The sequence below is a fragment of the Geotrypetes seraphini genome, chromosome 11 (assembly GCF_902459505.1).
Source record: "Geotrypetes seraphini chromosome 11, aGeoSer1.1, whole genome shotgun sequence".
In the NCBI taxonomy this organism is placed as follows: domain Eukaryota; kingdom Metazoa; phylum Chordata; class Amphibia; order Gymnophiona; family Dermophiidae; genus Geotrypetes; species Geotrypetes seraphini.
The window spans coordinates 35,960,165-35,988,025 of record NC_047094.1 but is presented as its reverse complement, the minus strand read 5'-3'; the positions used below and the strand labels follow the sequence as shown (position 1 = coordinate 35,988,025).

The window sequence follows — 27,861 nt, the reverse complement described above, 5'->3', positions numbered from 1 at the left end:
ACCAGCAGGAATAATTCTATAAACGGCGCCTAACTCATGATTAACACTTGTGCTTCTCGGCACCTGGAAGTTAGGCTCCATTGATAAAATCAAGGCCTAAGTGCTGCCGCAGTGACACTGTGTTATCTAGTTACTGCATTCAGATGTGAACGTGCCAGCTCAATAACACATTCTCTGTCCACGACAAGCCCCTCACACTTAGCACACGTAAACAGGCAAAATACAAAACAATTTGACACTTTGCGGTAGCCTGTTTTTCCCACACTAAGGAGTTCTTTTACTATACTACTACACAGCATGCTCAGTCATCTCATGGTAGTTCTAGGATCAATGAACGCTTCCCACAATCTAAAAACTACTGTATATTTATTTAAAATATTTGTAGCCTCCATATCCACCAATTCTAGGCGGGTAACAACATACAGAAGTTGGCCCCTAAACACCTGGTCCAGAGCATCTTGTCACGTGAGCCGGCTCGACTGCTCCGCTCAGTTGAGCATTGTGATCTGTCTGTACCATCTGTGCGAGAGTTAAGGCTTTCCTCTTCCAGAAACAGTGTCTTTCACTGCATCGGCCCCTAGGAGTGGAACAACCTTCCAGGTACATTCACCAGCAGCAAAATGTTCAGAACTTTAAGAAATTGCTGAAAAGATATCTGTTCTGTAAAATGAAATATAGGGTCTGAGTTTGGCTGAGGGAGAAGGAGTGATGACTCGAGTGCTGGTCAAGGAGGTGTTCGATGGTCTGGTTTGGTTTATTTGGTTTATTGATATCTATTATTGAGGCATCTTGTATGACTTATGGAATTTTATATTTTGATGTATGTGTGGGCTTAAACGATATTCATCGTTGATGCGACGTGTATGTTATATGTAATTTGATTTGATATGTAAGTATGTAATTTGTTATAGTATGTGTCTGAAGTGTTTTGAACTACAAGTGTAAATCCTTTATTTTGTATGTTAATATGTAACTCGCCCTGGATAAGGGCGGGTGAGAAATAAACAAACAAACATACATAATGGGATAAAAAAGTAAAAAAACAAACCATACAGATAAATACATAACACAAAACCAAATTGCATACCAACATCAAAATATAAAAACTTCTAATACCATATCCACCAGCTTGGGCATGATTAGGGGTGGAGAGTAGGTGTATTCTGACTACATCCTGGCACAGCTACATCCGTAAGCACCAACCAATTAGCGTGGGATCACCGCAGGTGCCCTTACCTCCTAGAAAATTGGTGTCAGTAACTGTTCCTGCATTTTTTGGGAGGGATCAAGGTTGTTCTTAAATGGAAGTTGAAAAAGAGCAGACCCCAGAGTAGAAAATAAAATGCTCAAAAGCTGCAAAGTTAAACATAAAGAGTAAGCCTAACCCGACGTGGCCATATTTCACCCTCCTAAGGACTGTATCAGGGGCAAATACTGTTAAACAAATTAAAAACACATATAAACATCAATAAGGTACAATCAAATTATAAAAAAATATACCTAAATAAGAGCAGTGACAAACCATCGCAATAATTTGTCACTGTTCAATTATTTATACATGTTGCAATAAAGCTTTTTGAGCATTTTGCTTTTCTCTTTCGGGTCTGCTCTTTTGCAGCCTCATAAGAACATAAGAAGCGCCATCTCCGGATCAGACCTTCGGTCCATCAAGTCCGGCGATCCGCACACGCGGAGGCCCTGCTAGGTGTACACCTGGCGGAATTTTTAGTCAAGCAAGAGCAAAAGTGGAAATGTCCAATCAGAATGGTGCACAAAAAGTGTCTTTCAACTCATCTGATAAATCCAAATGTCTTTATTCATCCAAAATAACTCATTCATCCAAAGTAACTCAATGAGTCATTGAGTTGCTTTGGATGAATGAGTTATTTTGGATGAATAAAGACATTTGGATTTATCAGATGAGTTGAAAGACACTTTTTGTGCACCATTCTGATTGGACATTTCCACTTTTGCTCTTGCTTGTTTGATTTTTGTGGATTTGTCTCCCCTATTTTAGTGTGCATAATTTTTAGTCACCCATATCCCACTATCCTAATATCAGAAATTATATGCCACGTTTCTTTAAACGGAGAAAAAGACCTCAGTGTTTCTCAGGAACATATCTGGGAAACTTTCTATGGCAAGAACTTAGATGCCACAGATGTTTTTCTCTGTGGCAACTAAGTACTGGCCATAGAAAGTTTCCCAGGTATGTTCCTGAGAAACACTGAGGTCTTTTTCTCCGTTTTAAAGAAACGTGGCATATAATTTCTGATATTAGGATAGTGGATGAATATCATTTTTGTGTGGATATATCTATTTAAGATATTCAGCTTGTACTGAAATATTTTTGTAATTTTTAGTCACCCATATCCCTCTATGCCTCTCGTAAGGAGATGCGCATCTAGTTTGCTTTTAAATCCTAGGACGGTCGATTCCGCAATAACCTCCTCTGGGATAGCATTCCAGGTGTCAACCACTCTCTGCATGAAGCAGAACTTCCTGATATTTGTCCTGAACTTGTCCCCCCTTAGCTTCATTCCATGTCCTCTTGTCTGTGTCAACTTGGACAATGTAAATACATTTTTCTGCTCTATTTTGTCGATTCCTTTCAGTATTTTGAAGATCTCGATCAAATCCCCTCGCAGTCTCCTTTTCTCAAGGGATTCTTGGAGACCACAGCCTCCCGTTGTCTACCTGTTCTGAAATGGATCCAAATTATTTGGATCGCTGTTAGCCTATTGGCTTGCTTTCTTCCAGGATGGTGTGAAAGGCCTCATGCCTATAGATTTCTAAACTCGGTTAAGTAAGGCAAGAGCTGCTCCCACCTGAAGCTTCTTTTAAGACAAATAATTGTGGTTTGGGTTATGAAGACTCAGTGGCTTCCTGGACCACAGCACTAACCAACAATCCTTAGCAGCTGCTTTGTAAAGTACTTTACAACACCCTCTAAAACACTACCACTGCAAAATGATTGACATCAATACACCATGGTGCAGTTTCTAGCGCGGGGAGCTGCGCTGAATGGCCCGCGCTGCTCCCGACGCTCATAGGAACTCAATGAGCATCGGGAGCAGCGCGGGCCATTCAGCGCACCTCTCTGTGCTCTCTCTGCGCTAAAAACCACTAGCGTGGTTTCGTAGAAGAGGGGATTAGTCTCAAGCTTGAACAAATTAGGGAAATCTGTTTGGATACACAAAAACATGCAAAAATCATCAATATGTTAAGATTCAAGTAACATCATCATAGCATAACCTAGCATAGCACATACATGCTCACTCAAATAACTTAGCTTTGATGGCCAATTTCTGGAAAGAACGTGCTGTGCAAACATTACTTTGTACATAACTAGTACTTTGTACATAACTTTGTACTTTGTACATAACTTTGTACATAACTTTGTACATTACTTTGAACATAACTAACCACACAGATATGCTATGCCACTGGGTATATAAAGGAAGCCATTTATATTTGCTGTTCATACACTTCAGCATCAGGTCTGTAACTGTAATTTATTGTTAACTCATAGGTAAAAACTACTCACACTTTTTTGGATTTTCCAAAAGTGGTTTTCAAATTTTTTAATCATCTCGACAAATCGGATGTTTACAATGGACCCGATCCCAGTAAGCAAGGACTTCAGTGCATGGAAAGAAAAATCATTGGGCAGTTAATATATTGTTTTTGGGGAAAAAAAACACAACTGCAACTGATCTTTCAGAATTTCCTCTCTCTTGTGAGTTGTTAAACAATATGAATTATTTCCAATAGGACTTATGCTGCAACATTTGTCTTAGTTCAACTTTGCTACTAAAAATAGCAAAAGCAGAACATCAGATATTTCTTTCAAACTGCTGCATCAGTAGGCCAACTTTGATCCTCAAGTGCTGCAACTCAGTTGGGTTTTCAGAATTTCCCCAATGAATATGCATGAGATCTATTTGCAAGCATGCCTCTACTGTATTCAAATATATCTCATGCATATTCGCTGGGGAAATCCTGTTAAACCCAACTGGGTGAGGGCCGAGGTTAGACACTCCTGGTTCATTCTTGGGTTCCACTTTTCTCTGGCTAGTCTTGCATCCTGTTATTTTGTCTTTTGCTGTACTTTTCTATAAATAAAATTGACAATACGGTTATAAAGAAGTACACCAGCAAAGCCCCCTTTTACTATGCTGCACTAAAATTTTGCAGTCACCAAAATGGCCAAAATTAATATAAACTAACCACAAAACTTTTGCACCACTGGAGGACAAGCCAAACATTTTCCATACACAATTAACATAGAAAATTAACTTAGAATGCATTAATTGTACTGCAGATAATGAAGATGCACTTAACACCACTGACTGCTTTAGCAATAACTGCTGCATGTCATCTGCTGCAAGTTATCTGCTAACCTGCTGTCCCATACTGTGTTAAGTGTAAGGCACAGTTTCTGTGCATTCGATACCCTCTTCTGCATTTGTCAGTTAATGGAAGAACCAGTGTGTGCTAAGTGTCAGGCCATTGTATGAACTGTTTACTATCATTCCCCTCTGCAAAAGGTATATCCCGCGTAGGAAAACTAGGAACATCCCTCCCCTTTAGAACCACAGAACTCTGGAACAACCTCACATCCCCGCTCAGAATTTCAAGCTCCCTCCAATCCTTCCGCAAACACCTGAAAACTTGGCTCTTTTCAAAAATCTAACACCTCCCGCTCTTTAGTACCCTGTCCCTCTTTATCTTCCTAACTCCTTTCCTATAACCCTTCATTGTAGCTCCTTTTCAACCTAACCCTGTAAACCCTGCCGAGCTCTACGCTTGTGGAGATGGTGCGGTATACAAACCTAAGGTTTAGTTTAGTTTTACTTATTTAACCGTTTTAAGCACACATATTGCCTGGGCAGGGTACAGTTAATAATAATAAGAGCATATACTGTACAATTTAAAACCTAAAAAGCATACTGAGATACCCCCATACCAAATGGGTATGGAAGCATAAACTCATTAATGGAAGGTCTGGGGGGGGGGGGGGGAAGTACAGTATGTCTTAAGCTGTTTCTTAAACTGAGACAATTGAGACAAATGCTGCAATCGATCAGACAACTGTTTCTTTCAATAGGGACCAATAGCAAAAAAAAAAAAAAAAAAGGCAGCATCCCTTGTGACCGCCTAGTTTGTTTTCGAATAGTGCACCGCAGATAACAGTTTATGCTTTTCAGATCGCAGCCTCTGGCAGATGAATAAAATTCCAGAGCTTGCCTTAAATAAAACAGAGAAAAATGCAGTGCACTGGGCCTAGATGGGATAATAAGGACAGTGGAGCATCAAACCAAGGAAGCAAGGGTTATGGGAGGAACCACCAAGGCTTGCGTTTCGGCTAATTGTCTGTAGCAGGGGTCATGTTGAAAGAGTTTCCTGAAATAAGTTAATGTGAAGTCATCCAAACTTAAAAATACTGGCAAATTTCTCTTTACAGTTGTCTCCTTCCACTCTTTGCGGATGACCTCACGTTGATTTATTTCAGGACGCTCTTTCAATACGACCCTTAATACAGACAATTAGCCAAAACAGCTAGTTTCGGGCCCTCCCATAAACCTTGCTTCCTCCAGTGTAAATGTTGATGCTCATACTGTAAAATTAACCCCCAACTGCGTTACGCACTTTAATAAAAGGGAGCTTAAATATGGCAATCCACTAAGAGAACAACTGGTGACATGGAAAGAGCATTTTAGAAAGGACGTCCAACTCGGAAGATGGACGTCCCATATGAAGGTCCATTTCTAATGTATTTACAACAGGATCTGCCCACACACAGCCTGCTCTAAATTCCTTGGGAAACAGACTTCCAGATGCTGAAGACATCTGGCATGAACATCTGTTTTACAAACTGAATTATGGAACAACATTCCTCTGTAGTTGAGAGGCTCTCTTCAAATCTTTCGTAAACATCTAAAAATTTGGTCATTTTCCAAATTGTAAAATCTTTCTGCCCTCCATTTTTCTTTTCTATTTTTGTTTGCTGTAAACTGAGTTGGGACCCCATACAATTACAACAAGTTTTAGTTGCGAGAGAACAGAAATCAGTTTGTTTCACTTGCTGAGAAAAAAAGAGGAGAAATTAGTATCCCAATCAGTAAGGAATGATTCAAGGCCATTTAGAACGAACGGAGGAGAATTATTATCCTTTAACTTTTCTTGTAAATTTCTTTGATTAGAAATAGTAACATGTTTCCCCATAATGTGGGCTTAAAAGGAATTATGTATGTATGAATTGATTATGTATTGTTTTGTGAGATTTTTCCTTTTTTCCTTTCAAATTATTGGATATTGTAATGTATTCAAAATTATAATTTAAAAAAAAAAAAAACCCTGAGTTGAGCTTTATTTTTATAGAGAAGACACAGTCTAGTTTAGGATAAAACAAGGGACATGGACAACACTATAGCAGCATTAAAACGGCCATGTTATATAAACTAGACAGCACATACTCCATGTGGTGGAGTAGCCTTGTGGTTAGAGCAGTGCAGTATGAACCAGAGGATCCTGGTTCAAATCCTAGTATAGCTCTTTGTGATTTTTCTTTTTTTTGTGAGCCCTCCAGAGACAGAAAATACCTACTCTGATTTCTCTTAATCTCTCTAATAGCAGAACTGCTCAGTCAGAGCGCCCTGCTGTAATCATCATGTGCCAGATCTAAATACAAATGTCCATCTCCTTGGACATAGACGTTCTTTCTCCATCTGAAATCAGAGTCTATATTTTCGCCCCTCAGTCCTGCCCAAAACACACCCAGATCCACTTCTTTGCCATAGTGCAGTTTTCGACATCCATATTCTGCCTTTATAATATCAGGATTTGGACATTCATGTATTATGGATGTCTATACTAGTTTTCAGATATTCAAAACAAAAATAGAGCTTCCTAAATAAGAGCTTTAGCACACTAAGGGGTCCTTTTATTAAAGGGATTTGTATACTGTCTTTTTGTAGTTTTATAACTATATGCAAAGCAGTTTATATACAGGTACTTCAAGCAATTTCCCTATCTGCCCCAGTAGGCTCATAATCTATCTAATGTACCTAGGGCAATGGAGGATTAAGTGACTTTCCCAAGGTCACAAGGGTTTGCACCCATAACCTCAGGATGCTGAGACTGTAGACCTATGCCACACTCTCCTCCACAGTTTAAAAGAGTTTACCATGGGATGGGCTGAGGCATCCTGTGGTGAAATCCCAATGTATGCATGCAAATCACCTGCCAAAAATAATTCCTGAATATTTCTCAGATGGGACATATCTGGAGGGTGGAGAGTGGGCATGGCAGTGTGAATCTGTTAGTGCAGCCATATTACCAAACAATTGATTATCACGGGATTAGCACATGAGCCTTACCACCTGCAAAATGGGTGGCAGTAAGGGCTCGAGCATACACTAATTTTTTGTTAATGGTGTGTACTAACGGTAACATTAGCACATGGTCATTAATTGGGAAAATAGGAAATTGGCCATTGTCTGGCAAGAAAAGTGTAGAATAACTTGTACGTTTCATGGCTTCTTGGTTGGGCTGAGAACTTTTCAGCGGCCCCTTGTGCACCTCTTTCCTGGTTGTTTATATATCTGGTAACAGTGTTTTCAAATTACTAGCAGCCCAGTACCATCAAGCCCAGTATCCTGTTTCCAATAGTGGTCCCAAGTACCTAGCTAGATCCCAAGTAGTAAAACAAATTTTATGCTACTTATCCTATGAATAAGCAGTGAATTTCCCCAAGCCATCTCAATAATGGCCTACGGTCTTCTCTTTTAGGATATTATCCAAACCTTTTTTTAAACCCCGCTAAGCTAACTGATTTTACCACATTCTCTGCAGCAAATTTCCAAGCTTAATTCTCCGGTTTGTTTTAAATCTACTACTTAGTAGCTTCACTGCATGCCCCCCTAGTCCTAGTATTTTTGGAAAGAGTGAACAGGCAATTCACATCTACCCTTTCCACTCCACTCTGTATTTTATAGAGCAATTATCAACCAAAAAATATAACTCTTTCCTCTGAAAAAAAAAACACATAATGAAGGGTGCAGTATGACAAACCCAAGAATAAAGCATTAGAACATTGTATTCTTCAAGAACTGCAATTTGTAGCTACAGTATTTGAATATTAAAGTTTAAAAATTAAAATTAAAATCCACACATATTTGCTAATGAGGATCCATTACCTCAGCATGAGCAAAACTATCTCCACAGCCTTGGGCCAATAAACTTAGACTCTGGTTAGTAGCGACCAAGGAAATTTGTCCCAGTCTTTCTTTCACACCACGAGTATGGAGATAGGCATCAGCCGAAGCCATCTGTTTTCCATCAGCGCAAGCGCTAAACTCTATGCCTTCTTCATTAGCATCGCCTAGCACAAGAAAAGAATCATAACCAAAAAAGATCTGTTCAATTTCCTTAACTTGTTATGCCAGCTAAGATGTTGAGGATAAATGTGCACTCTTATGCAGAAAGCAGAGCATTTTAGCGCGCGCTATTCCGCGCGTTAAGGCCCTAACGCACCTTTGTAAAAGGAGCCCTTAATCATGATTAAGATTGTAATCGAAATGTGGCCCTAATGCTAAGCAGAAAACCAAAAAAACTCTGTGGAGTGACGATGTTCCTAAATGGACTTTATTTGAAAATGTCAAAGTTCCAAAGGTACACTGAAATCATCCACATAAAATAAATTCATCCACATAAAAATAGGTTATCCACATTAAAGCATTAAAGAACCTAGTCCGCTAGGGATACAGGACCCAACACGGCCCGCGTTTCGACAAAAAGTCTTCTTCAGGGGTCCCTGGGGGTCCTATAAAGGTGAGTACAAGAAAAGAATCATAACCAAAAAAGATCTGTTCAATTTCCTTAACTTATTTTTATGTGGATGAATTTATTTTATGTGGATGATTTCAGTGTACCTTTGGAACTTTGACACTTTCAAATAAAGTCCATTTAGAAACATCATCACTCCACAGAGTTTTTTTGATTTTCTCTGGATTTTCTTCTTTGTGGATATTTCGGGATCAATTCCTTTTGTTTGTTTTTGCCTAATGCTAAGTAGTGCATGAATTAGCATGAGCGTGGTAACCATTCACACACTTTGGGGGTGGGGGGGGAATTCTCTAACTTGGCACTAGAGAGCTGCACGGGAACGGGGATGACGGGAATCCCGCGGGTTCCCCCTTTGGGTCACGGGGATCCCGTGGGGACGCCCCCTAGGGTCGCGGGGATCCCGTGGGGACGCCTCCGAGGGTCGCGGGGTTCCTGCGGGGTTGGATCGCAGCGGGGTTGGTCGAGCCGCGAGGGTAGTCTCCTTCTCCTTACCTGCCCTGTCGCAGCACACAGCCGAACGGAAATCTTCCCGATGTCAGCGCTGACGTCGGAGGGAGGGCTTAAGCAAAGCCCTCCCTTCCTCCGACGTCAGCGCTGACATCAGGAAGACTTCCGGTCGGCTGTGTGCGTCAGGGCAGGTAGGGAGAAGGCAATGGCGAACGAAAGAGGGGGGAGGGGGCGGTCCGCCCCGAAGAATGTGCACAGCCGGTCAGGTCCCCCGATCGACCGACAACAGGCCCGGCCGACAAATCTCCCTGCCCTGTAGCCGCAAATCTAAATTACCTCTTACAGCAGCTTCACTACTCCAGCTGCTGTAAGAAGGTAATTTAGATTCGCGGCTACAGGACAGGGAGATTTGTCCGACCGGGCCTGTTCTGTTGTCGGTCGGGTGTGGAAACGCCACAAAGGTGGGGGCAGGGAGGGAGGAAAGGTGGAGTGGAGAAGAAAAGACGCTTAAGGGGGGAGAAGGCCGCTGAAAGCACTGGGGAAGACAAAGGGGTGGAAAAGAACGCTGAAAGGACATGGGGTAAACGGGAGATGAGGGGGGGGAAGGACCCTGAAAGCACTGGGGAAGACAAAGGGGTGGAAAAGAACGCTGAAAGGACATGGGGTAAACGGGAGATGAGGGGGGGAAGGACCCTGAAAGCACTGGGGAAGACAAAGGGGTGGAGAATGCCACTGAAAGGACATGGGGAAAACAGGGGTGGAGAAGGCCGCTGAAAGGACATGGGGTAAACGGGAGGAAGGGGGGGGAAGGACCCTGAAAGCACTGGGGAAGACAAAGGGGTGGAGAATGCCACTGAAAGGACATGGGGAAGACAGAGGGGGGAGAAGGCCGCTGAAAGGACATGGGGAAGGCAGAGAGGGGAGAAGGATGCTGCCTGACAGGACATGGGGAAGATGGTGGGGGAGAAGGACACTGAAAGGAAATGGGGAAGAGGGAATGGGAAGAAGACGCTGGCAGGGAAGAAGACAGAGGTGCCAGACTATGGGGGGAGCGGAGGGAAAAAGATGGGTGCCAGACCAATTTGGGAGGGGGGAGAAAGGGAGAGGCACAGTAACAGAGCAAATGGAAGACACAGAGAGAAGAGAGGCAGTGGATGGAAGGAATTGAATGAGAACATGAAAAAAGCAGAAACCAGGCAATAAAGGTAGGAAAAAAATTATTATTATTTTTTTTTTTTTGCTTAAGGATAAAGTAGTATATTAGTTGTGTTGATAAAAATTTATAAACATTAGAGGCTCTGGTAGAAACCCGTTTACAAAGTATGTATTCTTCCCAATTAATATTTCCAAATTAATAAAGTCTTTTTGCTTATTTTTAAATGGGTTTCTACCAGAGCCTTTAATTCAGTAGCATAATTAAATGAAATAACTATTTCTGTAGTTTATAGGGACAGGTGGGGATGTAGGGGATTCCTCGTGGGGACGGGCGGGGACGGAGGGGATTCCTCGCGGGGACGGGTGGGGACGGAGGGATTCCTCGCGGGGACGGGTGGGAGTCCTCACGGGGACGGGTGGGACTTTGGCGGGGACGGGTGGGGACGGGTGGGATTTCTGTCCCCGCGCAACTCTCTACTTGGCACCTCCAGTTAGCCAGCCAATTTTCCATGCAAAGTGCCAATTCTATGATGACACTTATGCACCAAGATGCTGTTATAAAATACTAGTGTAAATCCAAACTGGCACGCCTACATCAACGGTAGGCGTAAATGAATGCACCTAAATAACTGACTAAATTCTATATATGTTGCCTAAAAACTCAGTACCGAAAAAAATCAGTGCTTAGAGCTATTCTATAAACCACCTCCAGGGTTAGGCACAGATATGGGATAAGCTTAGTCCATGTGTCTAACATTTATTTCAACAAAATCCAGCCATAAATGCTTGTTCTTAAATTGTGCATGGATTAGTGCTGCCCAATTTGCCAATTCTAATTAATTCACCGAAGAGAGAGGGAGAAATGTTGGACATAGGGTGGAGGGGAGGAAGGGAAAGATGCTACATTGAGAGGAATAGAGTGATTTGACTCAGGGCACAAAGCAGAGAGAGAGAGAGATGGTAGACAGTGGGAAAGAAACAAATGTTGGATATGGCAGTGGAGGTGTCAGGTCAAAAGCGCGCCGGGACAAAGGCGCGCCCAGATAATTGAGCGCAGCGCGCGCCGCCGCACCGCTCTAAATTACTGTTTTTAGCGCTATGACGGGGGGGCGTGGGGGGAACCCCCCCACTTTACTTAATAGACATTGCGCCGCGTTGTGGGGACGTTTTGGGGGGTGTGGGGGGTTGTAACCCCCACATTTTACTGAAAACTTCACTTTTTCCCTGTTTTTTTTGGAAAAAGTGAAGTTTACAGTAAAATGTGGAGGGTTACAACCCCCCCAAACCCCCCATAACGCCGGCGCGATGTCTATTAAGTAAACTGGGGGGGTTCCCCAACAAAACCCCCCATCGGAGCCCCTAAAAACTGTAATTTAGAGTGGCGCGGTGGCGCACGCTGTGCTCAATTGTCGGCGCGCGCTTTTGTCTTTCGCGCCGTTGTCTATGAACCGGCAGTGGAAGGTAGAAAAAAATAATTCTATTTTCTATTTTGTGGTTACAATATGTCAGATTTGAAATGTGTTAGACAGCAAGTGTGAGCTAGGACTGAACAGAGAGACAAAAAGTCTTTTTTGTTTACACTATAGAGCAGGCTTGGGGTTGGAGAGGGAAAAGAGGGGTCGGGTGAGTGGAAAGGTTACAGAATAAACCCACTAAGATAAGTGGCTTTTTATTCATTTCTTATTTAGGTTTTTAGCCTGTCCTCCCCAAGGAGCTCAGACCAGGTTACAAATCAGGTACTCAAGCATCTTCCCTATCTGACCTGGTGGCTCAAAGTCTATCTAATGTACCTGGGGCAGTGGAGGATTATGTGACTTGCCCAGGGGTCACAAGGAGCAGCATGGGGTTTGAACCCACAACCTCAGAGTGCTGAGGCTGTAGCTCTAACCACTATGCCACAGAAGTGCTAATTGTCTTGGCATGTCTGCACATAAGGTATGTGTAACAGCTGGAGCCCAATTATAATGTCGTCCTCTTACTGCGTAGCAAGTTATAAGGTGGGAAACGGGCAGAGAATGAATGTGGACCACAAATTTCACTTAGCCCACGGTACTTTACCACATGATGTGACTTGTGCAATTAGCATGGATGCGCTAACAATAAATACGATATGAAGACAAGAAAAATACATTTTCCCTGCTTTTAATGTTCTTGGAACTTTTCTTTAAATCAGTCCAAACAAAGAGAATTTAAATAGATATCTTATAGAATAGCATGATTAAATTAAATAATTAATTATGTGCGCAGTGACGTGTTTTACATGGATTATATGAATGAAGGATTATGGATTTGAAGTCATTTATTTTGAGATTTTTTTTGGTTTTTGGACTGTTTATGTGGTACACTTTTTATGGTTTGGGGTATTTGGGAGCACACAAATTTTGGACGCCAGCTAATTAAGAACGCCATTGCACTTCCTGCATCAGTGCCCCCCGGCTTGGAAATTACAAGAACTTGTATGAACTTACAAGATCTATCAAGGAGAAGAAAAGAGCATTTCTATCATACAAACGCATGGGGGAAAAAGAAGCAAAAGTTGAATACAGGACAAAGTGTGCAGCGGTCAAAACAGCAGTCAGGGAGGCCAAACTTCGTATGGAAGAAACTCTAGTGAAGAACATCAAGAAAGGGGACAAATCCTTCTTCAGATACATTAGCGACAGGAAAAAGAACACAAACGGGATAGTACGCCTTAGAATGCCAGACGGGAATTATGTGGAAACTGACTCCGATAAAGCCAAACTACTGAATGATTACTTCTGTTCAGTCTTTACCTGCGAGGCACCAGGGCACGGGCCTCGGCTGGATGCAAAGCAAAGCATGGATGACCTATTTCAGAAGTTTGAGTTCACACCAGCTGATGTTTACAAAGAACTGTCAAGACTCAAAGTGAACAAAGCCATGGGACCGGACAATCTGCACCCAAGAGTGCTCAGAGAGCTTTGCGATGTTTTGGCGGAACCGTTAGCCATGCTCTTCAATCTCTCCCTAAGTACGGGGAGAGTCCCCCTGGACTGGAAAACTGCCAATGTTGTTCCTCTGCACAAAAAGGGTTGCAGAGCGGAGGCTGCGAATTACAGACCAGTAAGTCTCACATCAATAGTGTGTAAACTCATGGAAACTCTACTTAAAGGGAAATTAGACACGATATTGGATGAGGGGAATCTGAGGGATCCCTGTCAACATGGATTCACTAGAGGCAGGTCATGACAATCCAATCTTATCAGCTTCTTTGACTGGGTGACAAGCTAGACTCGGGAGAGTCTCTGGACATAGTGTACTTGGATTTCAGTAAAGCGTTTGACAGTGTCCCACACCGTAGACTATTAAACAAGATGAAATCGATGGGGATAGGTGAGAAATTAACGGCATGGGTCAATGATTGGCTGAGTGGAAGACTTCAGAGGGTGGTGGTCAATGGCACCCTCTCTGAGACATCGGAGGTTACTAGCGGAGTGCCGCAGGGCTCAGTCCTGGGACCATCCCTTTTTAACATATTCATAAGGGACTTGACTCAAGGGCTTCAGGGAAAAGTAGCGCTGTTTGCCGACGACGCCAAACTGTGTAATATAGTAGGTGAAAGCGATCTCATGGATGGTATGGCGCAGGATCTGATCAAGTTGGAAAACTGGTCCTCGACATGGCAGCTGGGCTTCAACGCAAAGAAGTGTAAGGTGATGCATCTCGGCAGTAGAAATCCATGCAGAACATACACCTTGAATGGAGAAACACTAGCTACGACCTCAGAAGAACGGGACTTGGGAGTAATCATCAGTGCAGACATGAAGGCTGCCAAACAAGTAGAGAAGGCCTCATCCAAGGCAAGGCGGATGATGGGATGTATCAAAAGAAGCTTCGTCAGCCGTAAACCTGAAGTCATAATGCCACTGTACAGAACCATGGTGAGACCTCATCTGGAGTACTGTGTGCAATTCTGGAGGCCACATTACCGTAAAGATGTACTTCGAGCTGAGTCGGTCCAGCGAATGGCCACTAGGATGGTCTCCGGACTCAAGGGTCTCTCATACGAGGAAAGACTGGGCAAGTTGCAGCTCTACTCTCTAGAGGAGCGCAGGGAGAGGGGTGACATGATTGAGACATTTAAGTACGTCACAGGTCGTGTCGAGGTGGAAAACGACATATTCTTTCCTAAGGGACCTTCAGTCACAAGGGGGCACCCGCTCAAACTCAGAGGAGGGAGATTTGGTGGTGACACCAGGAAGTATTTCTTTACAGAAAGGGTGGTGGATCACTGGAACAAACTACCGGTGCAGGTGATTAAGGCCACTAGTGTGCTCGACTTTAAGAATAAATGGGACATCCAGTGGGATCTCTACGTGGGTCGAGCAGCACTCTGACTTAATGGGGTGGGACAGTGGAGTGGGCAGACTTGATGGGCTATAGCCCTTTTCTGCCGTCATCTTTCTATGTTTCTATGTTTCTAAGCTAAGTAGTTTTTTTTACTAGATACTTATATTGTCCAAGTTATGGTCTCATAATGGAAGGAAGGGCGGGCTGTGAAATGATGTAAGTTGAACATCTTTTAGTCCCTTACTGGCATATTTAGATGTTCACGTCACTGAGCAAATAATTAATTATTTAATTTAATCATGTTATTCTATCTATTTAAATTCTCTTTGTTTGGACTGAGTTCTTTTCAGAATTTATTTGTTTGATGTTTTTTTTCTCTCTCATTTATATTTACTTTTCTTTAAATCACACATCATAATTTTCTTCTTTTTAAAGGCAAATATATTTTCATGGAATAAAATGTGTAACATTTAGCACTCCTGTCCTGTGAAAGTAATTATATTCGTCACAATGGACTACAGAATGTGAATCCAGCATGTACTTACCCTTAAAGAAGCTGGCATGTCCCAGAAGACACTCCTTTCCTTTGGTCATGTTTAGCATTATTTTCTCCTTATCTCCCATGTCTCCTTCCAGAAGGATGTGACTGTGAAGAGCAGAGGACATGTAACTTCCTCTCAGTCCCACTTGCACATCCTTGGACGCTTTCAACTGAAGAGGAAAAGTAGAACTCCAACCATAATGCAGCACAAATAATAACCATACTGCTGTGCAAATAACAATAAATTCACAGAAGCAACAGAAAGAAAAGATCCTTTATTTAAATTCAGGTTTTACTTTGCATCATTGGTGTTTGCTTTGAAGGATAAATCCTGTGATGCTAATCTTCTCCCTCCAACACCTGACAGGAAAAAACAGGCCGACCAAGCCCACCCCTTCCCATCCACATCGGACCCCTGGGCCTACTATGTACAGGTCTTGTGATCCAGTGGGATCCTAAGAGCAGAAGCAATGCCCACTCTTCACTCCTGCCTATTGCGGCTCCTTTCCCAAAATGGCTGCCTTGACCTAACTTTAGCCACTTACTTAACTGGTTAGCAGTCTTAATACAGCCACCAACTGGTTGAATCCTGGCTCCTTCCAGAGTCCAGCCATGGACCACCCTGGCAACTACCAGACAGTGCTAGGGTGGTCTAGGGTGATATTTAGCAGTGCTGACTGGTTAAGTGCTACCGAATATCAACATTTAGGTGGCCATGAGCAATTTAACGAAGTATGAGCCTCTTCTGCCTGGGTGAAACTATTCATAAACGTGGTTAAGAAATCTCAGCAAATAAATATTAGAAAGAGCACTAGCGGTCAGTTTGAGAACTTAAGATGGAAGCCAACATACAACACCCTCGCTGAAGGGTAAGGTTCTTTCCTGTCATGGTCATATGCAAAAACAAACCCAACTGGAGACACCATCCCAGGGGACATCACTGCCATAACTTACCAACTTTTAATGCAAAATATTATGTACCTGTATATACACAGTTCAATTTATTAGTGATCTTCTGATCCATACTGACCATGAGACAACCTGTTTGATTTCATGTAGTAGCACTTACATCTAAGGCTAGTGAGCAGTTCCTTTTTTGGGCTGAGCCATCATTCTTTAAGGTCACCGTGAACACAGTGTCTTCATTTCTCTGTCTAGATAAACGAAGTCTGATTTCAGATTGTAGACGGTGCTCCTGCCTGTTGAGCTGATGTTTACCAGACACTACAACTGGCTAAAAGAAAAACATTGTACCTTCAGCTGTACTCATTGCAATGAAGGTATTTCATCATGTACATCAAAAATATTAGATTAAATTCTTTGAATTGCATGTAGAAAAATTAATTAATGATCTATTACTCTTTGGAAAAAAAAAATGCCACTCAATAAGACATTATTATGGGGTTATTCCGAATAACAATTAAGGACCTGGACTAAGCTTTCTGATACACTAACAGATTTCTAATGAGACATTATTGTGGAGGTGGGGGGTAGGGAGGGGAGCTAAGTGTATATGGGTGAATGGGGGTGTCCTGAAGAATCTACTGGCTGCCCCGTATATGCACTGGCAGTAATAATAGAGAAATCTGAGGAGAATGTTTGCTTTCGTATGTACGAGAATAACTGCATTTTCAGTTTTATTTATTTAAATTTGTGCACATATTCAGATGACTGCCACTGATTTGGTACTGCTGACTGCTTGTAATTTGATTTCACTACACATTGTGGGCTCCTTTTACGAAGGCGCGTTAAACCACTAGCCGCTACTGCCTTCTCTTGAGCAGGCGGTAGATTTCCGGCTAGCGTGGGGGTTAGCGCGTGATTAAAAGTCGCGTGCATTAAACCCGCTAACGTGCCTTTATAAAAAGGAGCCCTATATCTTTCTTGAAAATTTAATAAAAATTAAAGTTAAAAAAAAAACAAAACAACAACATGCCACAGCCTGAAATGGCCCCACTGCTTTTTTGGTTATCACTTTCAAAATCTATAGTGAACCGCTTTGATTTGGTGGATAGTATATCAAACTGAATAAATCAAATCAAATTATCCCAAATAGCCCAGCTCCACCCCAAAAATTGAATTGTTGTATATTTCATTTCTTACTATATCATATTCATAATGAAGGGCTGTGGTTCACTCGGTTGAGATCAAATCCCAGTGCTGCTCCTTGTGACCCAGGGCAAGTCACTTAAGAGCAAATTCTATAAGAAGCACCCAAAAGTTAGGTGCCTATATAGGCATTGTTCAGCGCGATTCAAGTAAAATCGGGCGCTGTTTAGTGAATCACGCTTTGGAGGCGCCCAGTAAATAGGCCAGCTCTAGGCACAACTAAAAGTTAGGCGCCCATGCGAGCGCTTAAGCACGCTTAAGAGCAGCGATTCTGTAAGAAGGCGCCCAACACGTAGCCACACCCACGCCTAACATGCATAGCGACAATTTTTTTGAGGGGCCACCTAAATTTTTAGAGGCGCCTTGTTACAGAATCGCACTTTCTTGATAGGAGCCTAGGTTACAATCAGTGTTGATTAAAAAGCTTAATTGAGCTTGTTATTCAATTTAGATAGGCGCCTATCAAGATGGGCGCCTCCAAATAGGTGCCTAACTTTAGGCGCTGGTTACAGAATTTGGGCCTAAATCCTCCAGTGCCCACCATTTTGAATGTTAGCTTTGAAATGCCAAAGCGACAAAAAGGCAGTATACAGTTCCTTTTCCCTTCCACTATATCACGTAACACATAATAATTTTATAAATTCAACTTGCAAATTCTCCCCCTCTTTTACAAAGCCCGATAGCGCGGACCGCAGGGATTTAAAGGGCTTGATGGCTTCTGCCGTGCGGCAGCTGCTATCACGGCTTTGTAAAAGGGGGGAGTCTGTTTTGTTTCAAAACAAGCATGATTTTTAAAACTGGAGAGGAAAATGTTAAGCATAAAAATGAAGATTGAGCACTAGATGGTCTATTACACTTCGCTAGCTATCACCTGAAATGTCTACGAGATATTATCCAGATGGGACACATTTTTTTTCAATTATAGACAACCTTGAAGGAATTTAAAATGCATGCTATATTGATGTACCAGAGATTTCAGGAAAAACAGTATCTCAAGACTGTAATCAATACAGCTTACAAACGAGCCAAGTACATGGGGTGTGACATTCTTTCTAGAACATTACATTTATAGACTTCTTTTCCACCTTAACCTTTCAGTTTTAGACGGATGACAATAAGGTATCTGGACATTTCCAGGGAATTACATTTCAAAGCTTATTATGAGACAGACATTGGATTAGCATTGCAAGACATGTTTCCTATATAACTTCATTTTGATTTCTTAAGAGTCTGATGACATCTTTATCTAGTTTGCTGTTTGGAATGACAGTAGGCCTTCTAACTTTTTTAGCCTTTTTTGGGGGGGTTAAGGTGTAGGAAGAGGGGTTCATTTTTCTCTAAGGCCTTTTTCTTCTTTCAGTGCGAGTCTATTGTTCAGATAAATATCAGGAGAAATAAAGTTGGATTGCGTCTTACTTGTGCTTTGTCCTATTCACAACAAGCTTTTCAAATAAAAAACACAGGGCCTCTTTTATCAATCCACGGTAGTGAGTGCCGCATACCAAATGCACCGAAGCCAATTTAATCCCTATGAGCTTTGGCACATTTACTGCACCAGCCTGCACTATTCGGCTTGATAAAAGAGGGCCATATTGTTTTGGCCAATCAGGGACTTCCTTAGGCTTCTCCCTATGGAAGTCCGTGATTGGCTCAGGCCCCTCCCAAGGGAGAAGCCTAAGGTGCCTGAGCCAATCAAGGCCTTAGGCCACTCCCCTACAATATGCTGCATGAAAGAGTTGGCATGACTGGCATCATATTACTGGCTGAGAAACATTTGTTGAGAGCGTTGAAGTCTTTTCATCACAGAAAGGGTTAAGTCTTCCTAAAGTGATTATTGCAAAACATCTAAGCAGAAAGAATATATAGTATTTTCCACTGGCATGCCTTAATGCTGATGGGTTTAAATGCTGAAATTGAATGACAACTTATTCTTTAAATAGTTTTCTTATGTTGATTGGTTAAAGTCTACCCAAGTTTTTCCCTTAATGAAGGCGTTCATGTGCTTGGTTTTTCAATCTGATGCTGTGATGCAGCTTGGAGGTATGGAAATGTTCTTTGCAATTAAATTTTGAAAATTCCTGTGCAAACTGCTCCGTCTGGTAATTCTTTAATACAAAGACATAATGAGATATTTGAGTTAGAATTTGGTTTATTTCAGTTTGTTTATTCAGATTTATTCCCGATGAAGCTTCTTGTTTGGGTGAAAACAGTGTCCAGTTGGAAGAAAATATGAACTTTCTATTGCGTTCCTGGAAAATATTCTTGGACATCATCTATTTCCTACAATATTGCCAGTAAAGTATAATTATTTTTGGATGATACATCTGTATGAAATCTGAGAGATTTTTGGTTCAGCAGTGATGAGTTATTGGAGGATAAGTAGTGCTTGAGCGTCATTTTTTTGTGCTCAACTTTTTCCCCTCATTTTTTTTTAAATCATGCTTGTTCTGGTATTGATAGCTGAAGTCATTAAATGATTTTGTATTGAGTGATATACATCCCCTCCCCTTTATAAAGCCACATTAGACTTTTTTAATCACCAGCTTTGGCAGTATTAGCTCCGACGCTCATAGGAATTCTATGAGAGTCGGAGCTAATTCTGCTGCGATAGGCGATAAAAAAGCCTATTGTGGCTTCGTAAAAAGGGGGGGAGTGGATAATGAGAGGAGTTTTTCGCCTTCATGATGAATGTGCTATGTTAAGAAATTTAAGTTCATAATAGAATATTTATGTTTAGGACAATGCTTAAATAAAGCAAAGGAGTAATTTACAATCAACAACTAGGCAGAAAAAGAGAAGACAGACATATAACAACCAAGGTCAAAGCCAAGCCCCCAAATAAGGATGCTGACACACCATGCACTGTACCCCCTTCCCCTCCGTAAGGCAGGGAGAAATAATGAGCCTTAGGACCTGCTTTAAATCCAGGCAGTGATTATTTAGTCTGAAGATGTTTGGGCAACAAATTCCAGAGCAATGGAGCTAGAGCGTAAAAAGGCAGAACAGTGGCTGAAATCATGACAAGCCTTTGAGGGAGGGAGAATAGAGAAAAGAGTACCATCTCGCAAGCAAAGGCTATGAGCATGTTGAATAGCTCAGTGGGCTAACCACTTTTCTGATCTTTAATAGTCAACAAGGGCACCAAGACAGCTGGCTTCTCTAATGGATGGGGACACATAGTGGGTTTGAGATCATATAAACAACCTTTGGCAGTATTTCGGATACTCTGCAGTTTCCCAAGAACAGATACTGGTAGACTATTATAGAGAACGTTACAGTAGTCAAGGTGAGAAACTAATATGCACAGTGGCATAGCGAAGGTAGGAAGCGCCCGAGGTGGTGGCACACCCTGCACCTTTCTCTCTGCACCCTGCTCCTTCCCCACCCCCCCCCTCGAACCCTCTCTTCTCTTCTGTACCTCTTTAAATCTTCGTCAGTGCACGCAGCTTCTCCAGCCTGCTGCTCACAGCAGCATTGGCTTTCCCTCTGATGTCACTTCCTGGCCCCGTGACCAGGAAGTGATTGCAGAAGGGAGCTAGGCCGGCGTGAGCAGCAGGCCAGAGAAGTTGCTCACGCTAGTGAGATTTAAAGAGGTACGGATGGGGAAGGGAGGGCATGCGCGTGGCATGGGGGGGGGGTGAAGAGGTGTCAGCACCCCCACCATGATGGTGCCCGGAGCGGTCCACCCCCTACTACACCACTAAATATGCATGGAGCAACAAGACAAGGACTTCTCTATCTGACTGGTGTAGGAATTTCACACAGGAAACACACACACTCAGTCTTAGAGTCGGGAAGGAGGCACTCTAAATGGATGGTCTCTCCCCCTTTTATTGAGAATCATAGCTCCATTAATTACTTAGGTAATGCTCTACAAGGTTATAATTTCATAATGCATTTACAGTGAGGATTAGACCAAGGTAATTCATTGTTTACTTATTTCAAGTGCTTCTCAAAGCTACTATCTCACGTGACATATGAATACATAACAGTTACAATAAAGTGATTCCCAATGTGTGCATTTCTGATATGTCTCAAATCTTACTATAGCATGTGACAGTCCAAAGGTTATAATGCATGCTCCTTAAGCTCTCTTGATTAGCCTTAAGTCAGGGCCTGCTCAGGCAAAGTCTGATTGTTGCCCATATAAGGGATGCTTAAACAAGATAAGAGATAAGATAAGGGTAAGCCTGTGTCAGGTTAATATGTGTCAAAAGCCTTGTGACAAAAAGGGGAGGGGGGAATGCCTCAGCATTCTGTCTCAAGGTGCAAACCTTTGTCCTTGCTTTTACAAGAGGGAAAGAGAAAGAATTCATACTTCTACACAGGGCCTCACAGGGCCCAGATCCGTACACAGGGACTAGATCAGTGTGCCGACCTGGCCTGGTTCAGAACTGCCTGTGTGCTGACCTTGCCTGTATTCTGATGCCCTGGATCAGAATTTATCAGATCTCCATCCCTATAGACTGGGACTTCAGAGACCTGCTCCGCCTTTTCCAAAGTCTACCCAGCCTGCAGGTATATTTCTGATCTCCTGTCACATACTGTGCTCACTTACATGTGGAAGGTCACAGAAATCGAGACTGACAGAATGCCTCATCCAGCTCTTGTAATTGGTCTCAAGTTTGCCCACAATATTTTGCTCAGTGCAGGATGTTAAGAAAATATTTTCTAATTTGGTTTCTAGTTGAATTTTATCAGGATCAGATGGCCATTTTTTCTAAATGAGAAAAAAACAAAAGCACAGTTTGAATAGAAATTTAGAAAGTACTCGTCCAACAAACTGAGAGAAATTTTAGGATTCCCACATAAGCCAGTATGCCACTGCTAATTGGGATGGCTGTCCAGTTGCAAAGATATTTTTCATTGGGAGGAGGGGTGGATTGCCGACTTGGGGGGAAGAGATTCCCAATTAATTAATGTGTGTGAAATAAAATTCACCGATGAAAACAAAAACAAAAACTGTGGATACAGATGTTCTGGAGATAATTTATTAAACACTGACTTATAAAACCATGAAAATTAAATTAAAAAAGTACAATGATAAAAAATATTGTGATAAAAATCCTCCGGTTGGATTTTTATCACAGTATTTTTTATCATTGTACTTTTTAAATTGAATTTTCATGATTTTATATGTCAGTGTTTAATAAATTATCTCCAGAACATCTGTATCCACAGTTTTTGTTTTCATCAGTGGATTGTTTTCACTGTGGATCATTGGGTCTCCCCATTTTTCTTTGTTGTGAAATAAAATTAACACACACTAAAATGTTGAAGAGAATGCTCAGTATGAATCCACATCCCTAGAATATTGTACTGTTATTACCTCATATAGTAGTCTCTGTTTGACTTTCCTATTGTCCCAGCTCAGGTCTAAATACCCATTTAATGAATTTGTTGATTGCTCTACAGAGCCACATGCCTGAAGATTTCCTAATGACAGCATTCTCTGAAGCTGAAATATTAAAAAAAAAGAAGAAGAAAATAACATTAGTGTCTCTGACCTTTAAATATTTACAGCTCCAGACAGTTTAAGTTGCAAAACCCAAGCCATTTTAAACTCCTATTTAATATTTGCAACACATAGTTGCTGCCACAGCTAAAATTCAAACAAAAAACAAAATGGTTTCTCCCAAGGCTCCCTCTATGAATTGGCCAGGCGCATGCAAATTTTTTGGCATGAGAGCAACAAGTTCTAAAAACCAACAGTTTTCCAGAATTGCAAGTATTTTTGTAAAATCTGTGAGTAACGTTCTTAAAATGTATGAGTGATTGCTCACATGCTCCACTTAGAGCAGGGATCTCAAAGTCCCTCCTTGAGGGCCGCAATCCAGTCAGGTTTTCAGGATTTCCCCAATGAATATGAATTGAAAGCAGTGCATGCACATAGATCTCATGCATATTCATTGGGGAAATCCTGAAAACCCAACTGGATTGCGGCCCTCAAGGAGGGACTTTGAGACCCCTGACTTAGAGGGAACACAGGTTTTTCCTCATCAGAAAATACTATAAAAGAAGTCTTCCTTTTTAAACTTCTTTAATACAGGTGTTAAAACAATGATTCCCAGAACCGACCTACTAATCCCAGAGCAAGTCAGATTTTCAAGATATCCACTATGAATATACTATATCTACTTGAAATAAACCAAACTTGTGTCAGCCATTTTGAGTAGTGAGCCTGCACAGGGCTGGAGCATAGGAGGATCATTCTTGCCCTGGCTCATCATTGGACCAACAAGGCTTAAGGCAGGCCTGGGGAGAGGCCTGTGATGGGTCTGAGAGGGGGAGGACTCAAATATAAACTGAAACCCTCATTTTTGGCCCACAAATCTAGGTTCATATTTGAGTGTATACAGTACATAGAATAAATGTGCATACGGCTGGATCTCTGACATAAATCCTGAAAGTCAGACTGTCTCTGTGTTTAATATGACAGGTATAGAAGCCACTTTCATAAGAGCATTTCAGGACCTGTTAGTTGGAAACATAATAGTAATAAAAAAGATTTCATTTTCAAAATGATTCTCTGAAAACCACTTTATGACGTACAAGGAAGGGTGTCCAAGTTTATCCAAAACACATCTTTCCTCAATTCATCATCGTGATGCCAAATTGAACCCAAGGTTAAGTTGCTGTGGACCTCCATTTACAGCCGATATTATCTTATCCTTTCCTAAGGGCAATATGCTGGTCTATAGACCTGCACCATATTGCCCTTTGAATCCAGGTACAAAAACCAATGAAACACCAGAATGGACAGGACATCACTATTTAGGCATCATAATGACATGGGTAGTGAGCTTATTCTATAAAGACACTTATGCATTTTCTTGTCCTTATAGGATAATAGCAAATACTGACACGCTACATGTAGTTGCTAACATTTATGAGAGGTCTGTACCACATGTAAGTCTTAGCACACAGATGTTGTCCCAAGGTTGAAAAGCAATAGTCCTACTTCAGCAAGGGGGATCCCCCCTCAAAATGGGGGAGAGGTAAAAACCTTCCAAACAAACACACACATGGTACCTTGAAAGCTCCCCTCTACACAAGAAGGCCTGTAAGAATATCATTCTCACGAATCTATCACTCACAAATAGTTTTGAGCAGTGGAGAAAAACTTCAGTTCAACTTCACAGGTTAAAAAAAAAAAACTACGGTACTAAAAAAACTTCACTTCTCAGAGCAAAATCAAAATGGTACTTCTCAATTAATATTTTGAATAATCTCACTCATTGTCAGTAGGGGCGCAATTAATAGTTAGAGAGACAAGCTCCCGAGTTCAAGACACTGGCACAAGCACGTTGAAAGTAGCCTCCAAGCTCAAATAAAAACGTGCCCAGTTCAAATGTGAAACATCGCAAAACAGTCAACTTTGCTGCACTCTCAGCTCCGCTGGAATTCACGTGTCGCCAAAACTTCAAAATGTGATCTAGGGGCATTGCAGGCTAGAACACCCCAAGAGCTGAGCCTTTTGATTTATGCCCTTTGATAGCGTAGCGATTGCCTATCAGAATTACAGAGGTTAATCTTGTCCTACTTCAAGCACCAATCAGAATTAAGGATTCCTGACGCAGGCATTCAGTTGTTGAGTCCATTGTATTGTACTGGACTTCTGGATATAGTTAATACAATTAAAATAATTTTAATCCACATTCTGTCTCTTGGCTAGTTTGGGTCCTTGGATGAAGCCCACTAGTCCACTGTGTTCGTGCTGACTCAGCACACAGATGTGACATTTACTTGCAAAAGTTACAGCATCTGTACACTGCTCGTGCAAATGTTGACTCTGCCTATGCCTCACCCATGTGAGCATCCCCCTATCAGTTATGAGCTATGCAAGTTGAGCAAATTATTGCAGAATAATGTTTAGGCACACGGCTGTTGTTTACACAAGTAAGTGTTCACTTATCTGCATGGATGACAGTAGTCTATAAATTGAAGTGTGGAATGAGGAATACGGAGATATATGTTCATTTTTCTTGGGGGAAAGTAAGAGTTATGTCTGCTACATTAACACTCATGTGTGTGGCCCACAAAGCCAGACTTGAAAATTGGGCGTTGGTTCCCTGCACAGCAATGTATAGCACTGCTTCTCAGTCATCAAGCCAATTCCACATCTTAATATGTGCTAAGGGTATTCTAAGGGAAATATATGAGTGCAGAAAGAGAAAAGTATATAAATTTTATTGCTCAAAGATAACTAGATGGACAGAAAGGTTCCAGAATAAAATAAATATTAAAAGCCAAAGCTCATACCTGACCTGACAAAACAGTTGTGCAAGCTTCCCAGGCTGTGGTGTTAGATTTAGACTTTTCTTCAAAGGAGACTGTGAGGTTAGCTGGCTGCCCTCCGTTCCAAGCAATTTGTGCCTAGGGAAAAAAAAGATGAAGTGTTGTGTGCTGGAGACCAAGCAGGGAACATAGCATCCCACCACTGTTCCCTCTAAACCAGTGGTTCCCAACCCTGTCCCGGGGGCTCCCCAGCCAGTCAGGTTTTCAAGATATCCCTAATGAATATGCATGAGAGAAATTTGCATATCTGTCACTTCCATTATATGCAAATCTCTCTCATTTCATTAGGGATATCTTGAAAACTCGACTGGCTGGGAGTCCCCCAGGACAGGGTTGAGAACCGCTGCTCTAAACTGAACAAGAGTCCTCCACCTACAGTCCTGCCAGTAGGTGGTGCTGTTTCACCATCACACTTTCAGTAGTGAGGGACTGGCAAGCTATAGGAACCTGCTAGTCCCTAGTGATTTAAAATACAATATTGAAGCACCACCCCCTATTGGCAGTAATACAGTTGGAGGACCCCCCTGTTCAGCTTAGAAGGAGCAAAACATCGTAGTCAAAGGTTTTTTGTTTTTTTTTTAAATGGCACCAGCAAAGACTTGGCGCAGAGTAACAAGTAGAATATTCTTTAATTGTGTATATCTACAAATGTCACAGAATTTGTGCATTTATTTATTTTGGATTTAGTTTGCATTTTTTTTCAGTAATAGCTCAAGATGAGTTACATTCAGGTAGACTATTTAGTAGTGGTAAACAAACGTGTTTAAGTGTAATAATGTTTGGGAATACACTTCCAGCAGAGATGTGCTGCAAAGGCTGGGTTCATCTTCGCCAGACCCATTCTCCTATGTCCCTCAATTGGTCTGTCACTCACTATTCACATACACTTCCACATTTTGTTGTGTATTTCTCCAAAATTCTACTGTTCAACGGCTCCCCCTTCTGCTTCTATTTCTTTCTCTCCTATCTTCTACCTTCCAAAGTATTTAGATCAATGCTGTCTTGTTAAAATGTTTATATTATTTCTATTTTTCCTCTAACTCTACTTTTCACTTCTCTATTACCCTCCAGGTACTTTAGTTAGATTGTGAGCCTTCGGGACAGTAAGGGAATTTTTCAAGTACCTTTCTTATTTCTAATCTTAATGTATATTTTCTGTAAACCGCTTAGAACCTAACGGATGTAGCGGTATATAAGAAATAAATTACATTACATTAAATTACATTACATTTATTCTGTGCACAGGGCTCATAATCCTGTCACTCTACTACAGATTTCCTTATACAATTGCAAAGATGGGAAAATAAGCCACAAATAGCAATTAGAACTCTTTCAGCCCCATAAAAGAAAGGACGTAGACGTCAGAATTGAGACATCCAAGTCAGGACTTCTCAAGTTTTACTAGTATTGAGAACAAAATCTGCTGACGTAGAAGGTATTCTAAACTACAGAATAAATCTGTATTTTTTTGTGGGGGGAGACAAAACTACCCCAGTGGCATAGCGAGGGTAGGAGCTGGTGAAGATTTAAAGAGGTACAGGGTTGGGAAGGGAGGGCGTGAGTTTGGGGTAGGGACATGGAAGGAGCGGGGAGGGGGGTTGTTGGCGCGGAAGGAGCAGGTGGGCAGAGAGGAGGGCGTGGGAGTGCCTAGCGACGCCAAATTTTAGGTACCTACTGGCACCTAATGACACCTATCTGAAAAGTGGGCATAGTTAGGGGTAGAGTATAGGCCTGGTATGGCTTAGAAAAAACCTGGCCTAATATACCGATTCTATAAATGTGATTCTATAAATGACGCCTATCAGCTGATTGACAACTGTGCTGAGGGACGCCTTTAGGTGCTTATAAAATCAGTCCCATTGTGAATAGAGTAACTGGAACAGTGAAGATTAGCAAGTTAAACAATGGCAACTATGATGGTGAACAATGCATGTGGAATTCTGCAAAGCTCCTAATGTTGGGGTGATGCGACTCTCATTGATTTTCATTCACTGCATGTGTCACCCCGCAGGGTCTGTGTGGTATTCTCCATTTGACTTACTGGTGCTTTTGAGGTACTATTTGGTTTAGCCCCTAAATATATAATGGAACTTTTCTCTCTCTCAACCAACAGACATAAGAGAAGCTCACACTTGAATTTTGTTTCTCCA

General features: G+C 41.7%; 1 protein-coding gene across 6 annotated transcripts in view; it reads right to left on the bottom strand.

Annotated features, from left to right (window-relative positions):
• LOC117369188 overlaps positions 1–27,861 on the bottom strand; it is a 293,723-nt gene that overhangs the window by 25,383 nt on the left and 240,479 nt on the right. For 4 of the 6 annotated variants that reach the window (XM_033963324.1, XM_033963325.1, XM_033963326.1 and 1 more), the window contains 7 exons: positions 25,676–25,789; positions 22,743–22,871; positions 21,972–22,133; positions 16,374–16,538; positions 15,309–15,474; positions 8,202–8,386; positions 3,548–3,640 (listed from right to left, as the gene is read on the bottom strand). In XM_033963324.1, the coding sequence (XP_033819215.1) occupies positions 3,548–3,640; positions 8,202–8,386; positions 15,309–15,474; positions 16,374–16,538; positions 21,972–22,133; positions 22,743–22,871; positions 25,676–25,789 (1,014 nt within the window). Of the gene's footprint in view, positions 1–3,547; positions 3,641–8,201; positions 8,387–15,308; positions 15,475–16,373; positions 16,539–21,971; positions 22,134–22,742; positions 22,872–25,675; positions 25,790–27,861 lie in introns of those variants that run through there. The other 2 variants (XR_004541095.1, XM_033963328.1) reach the window with 2 other exon arrangements.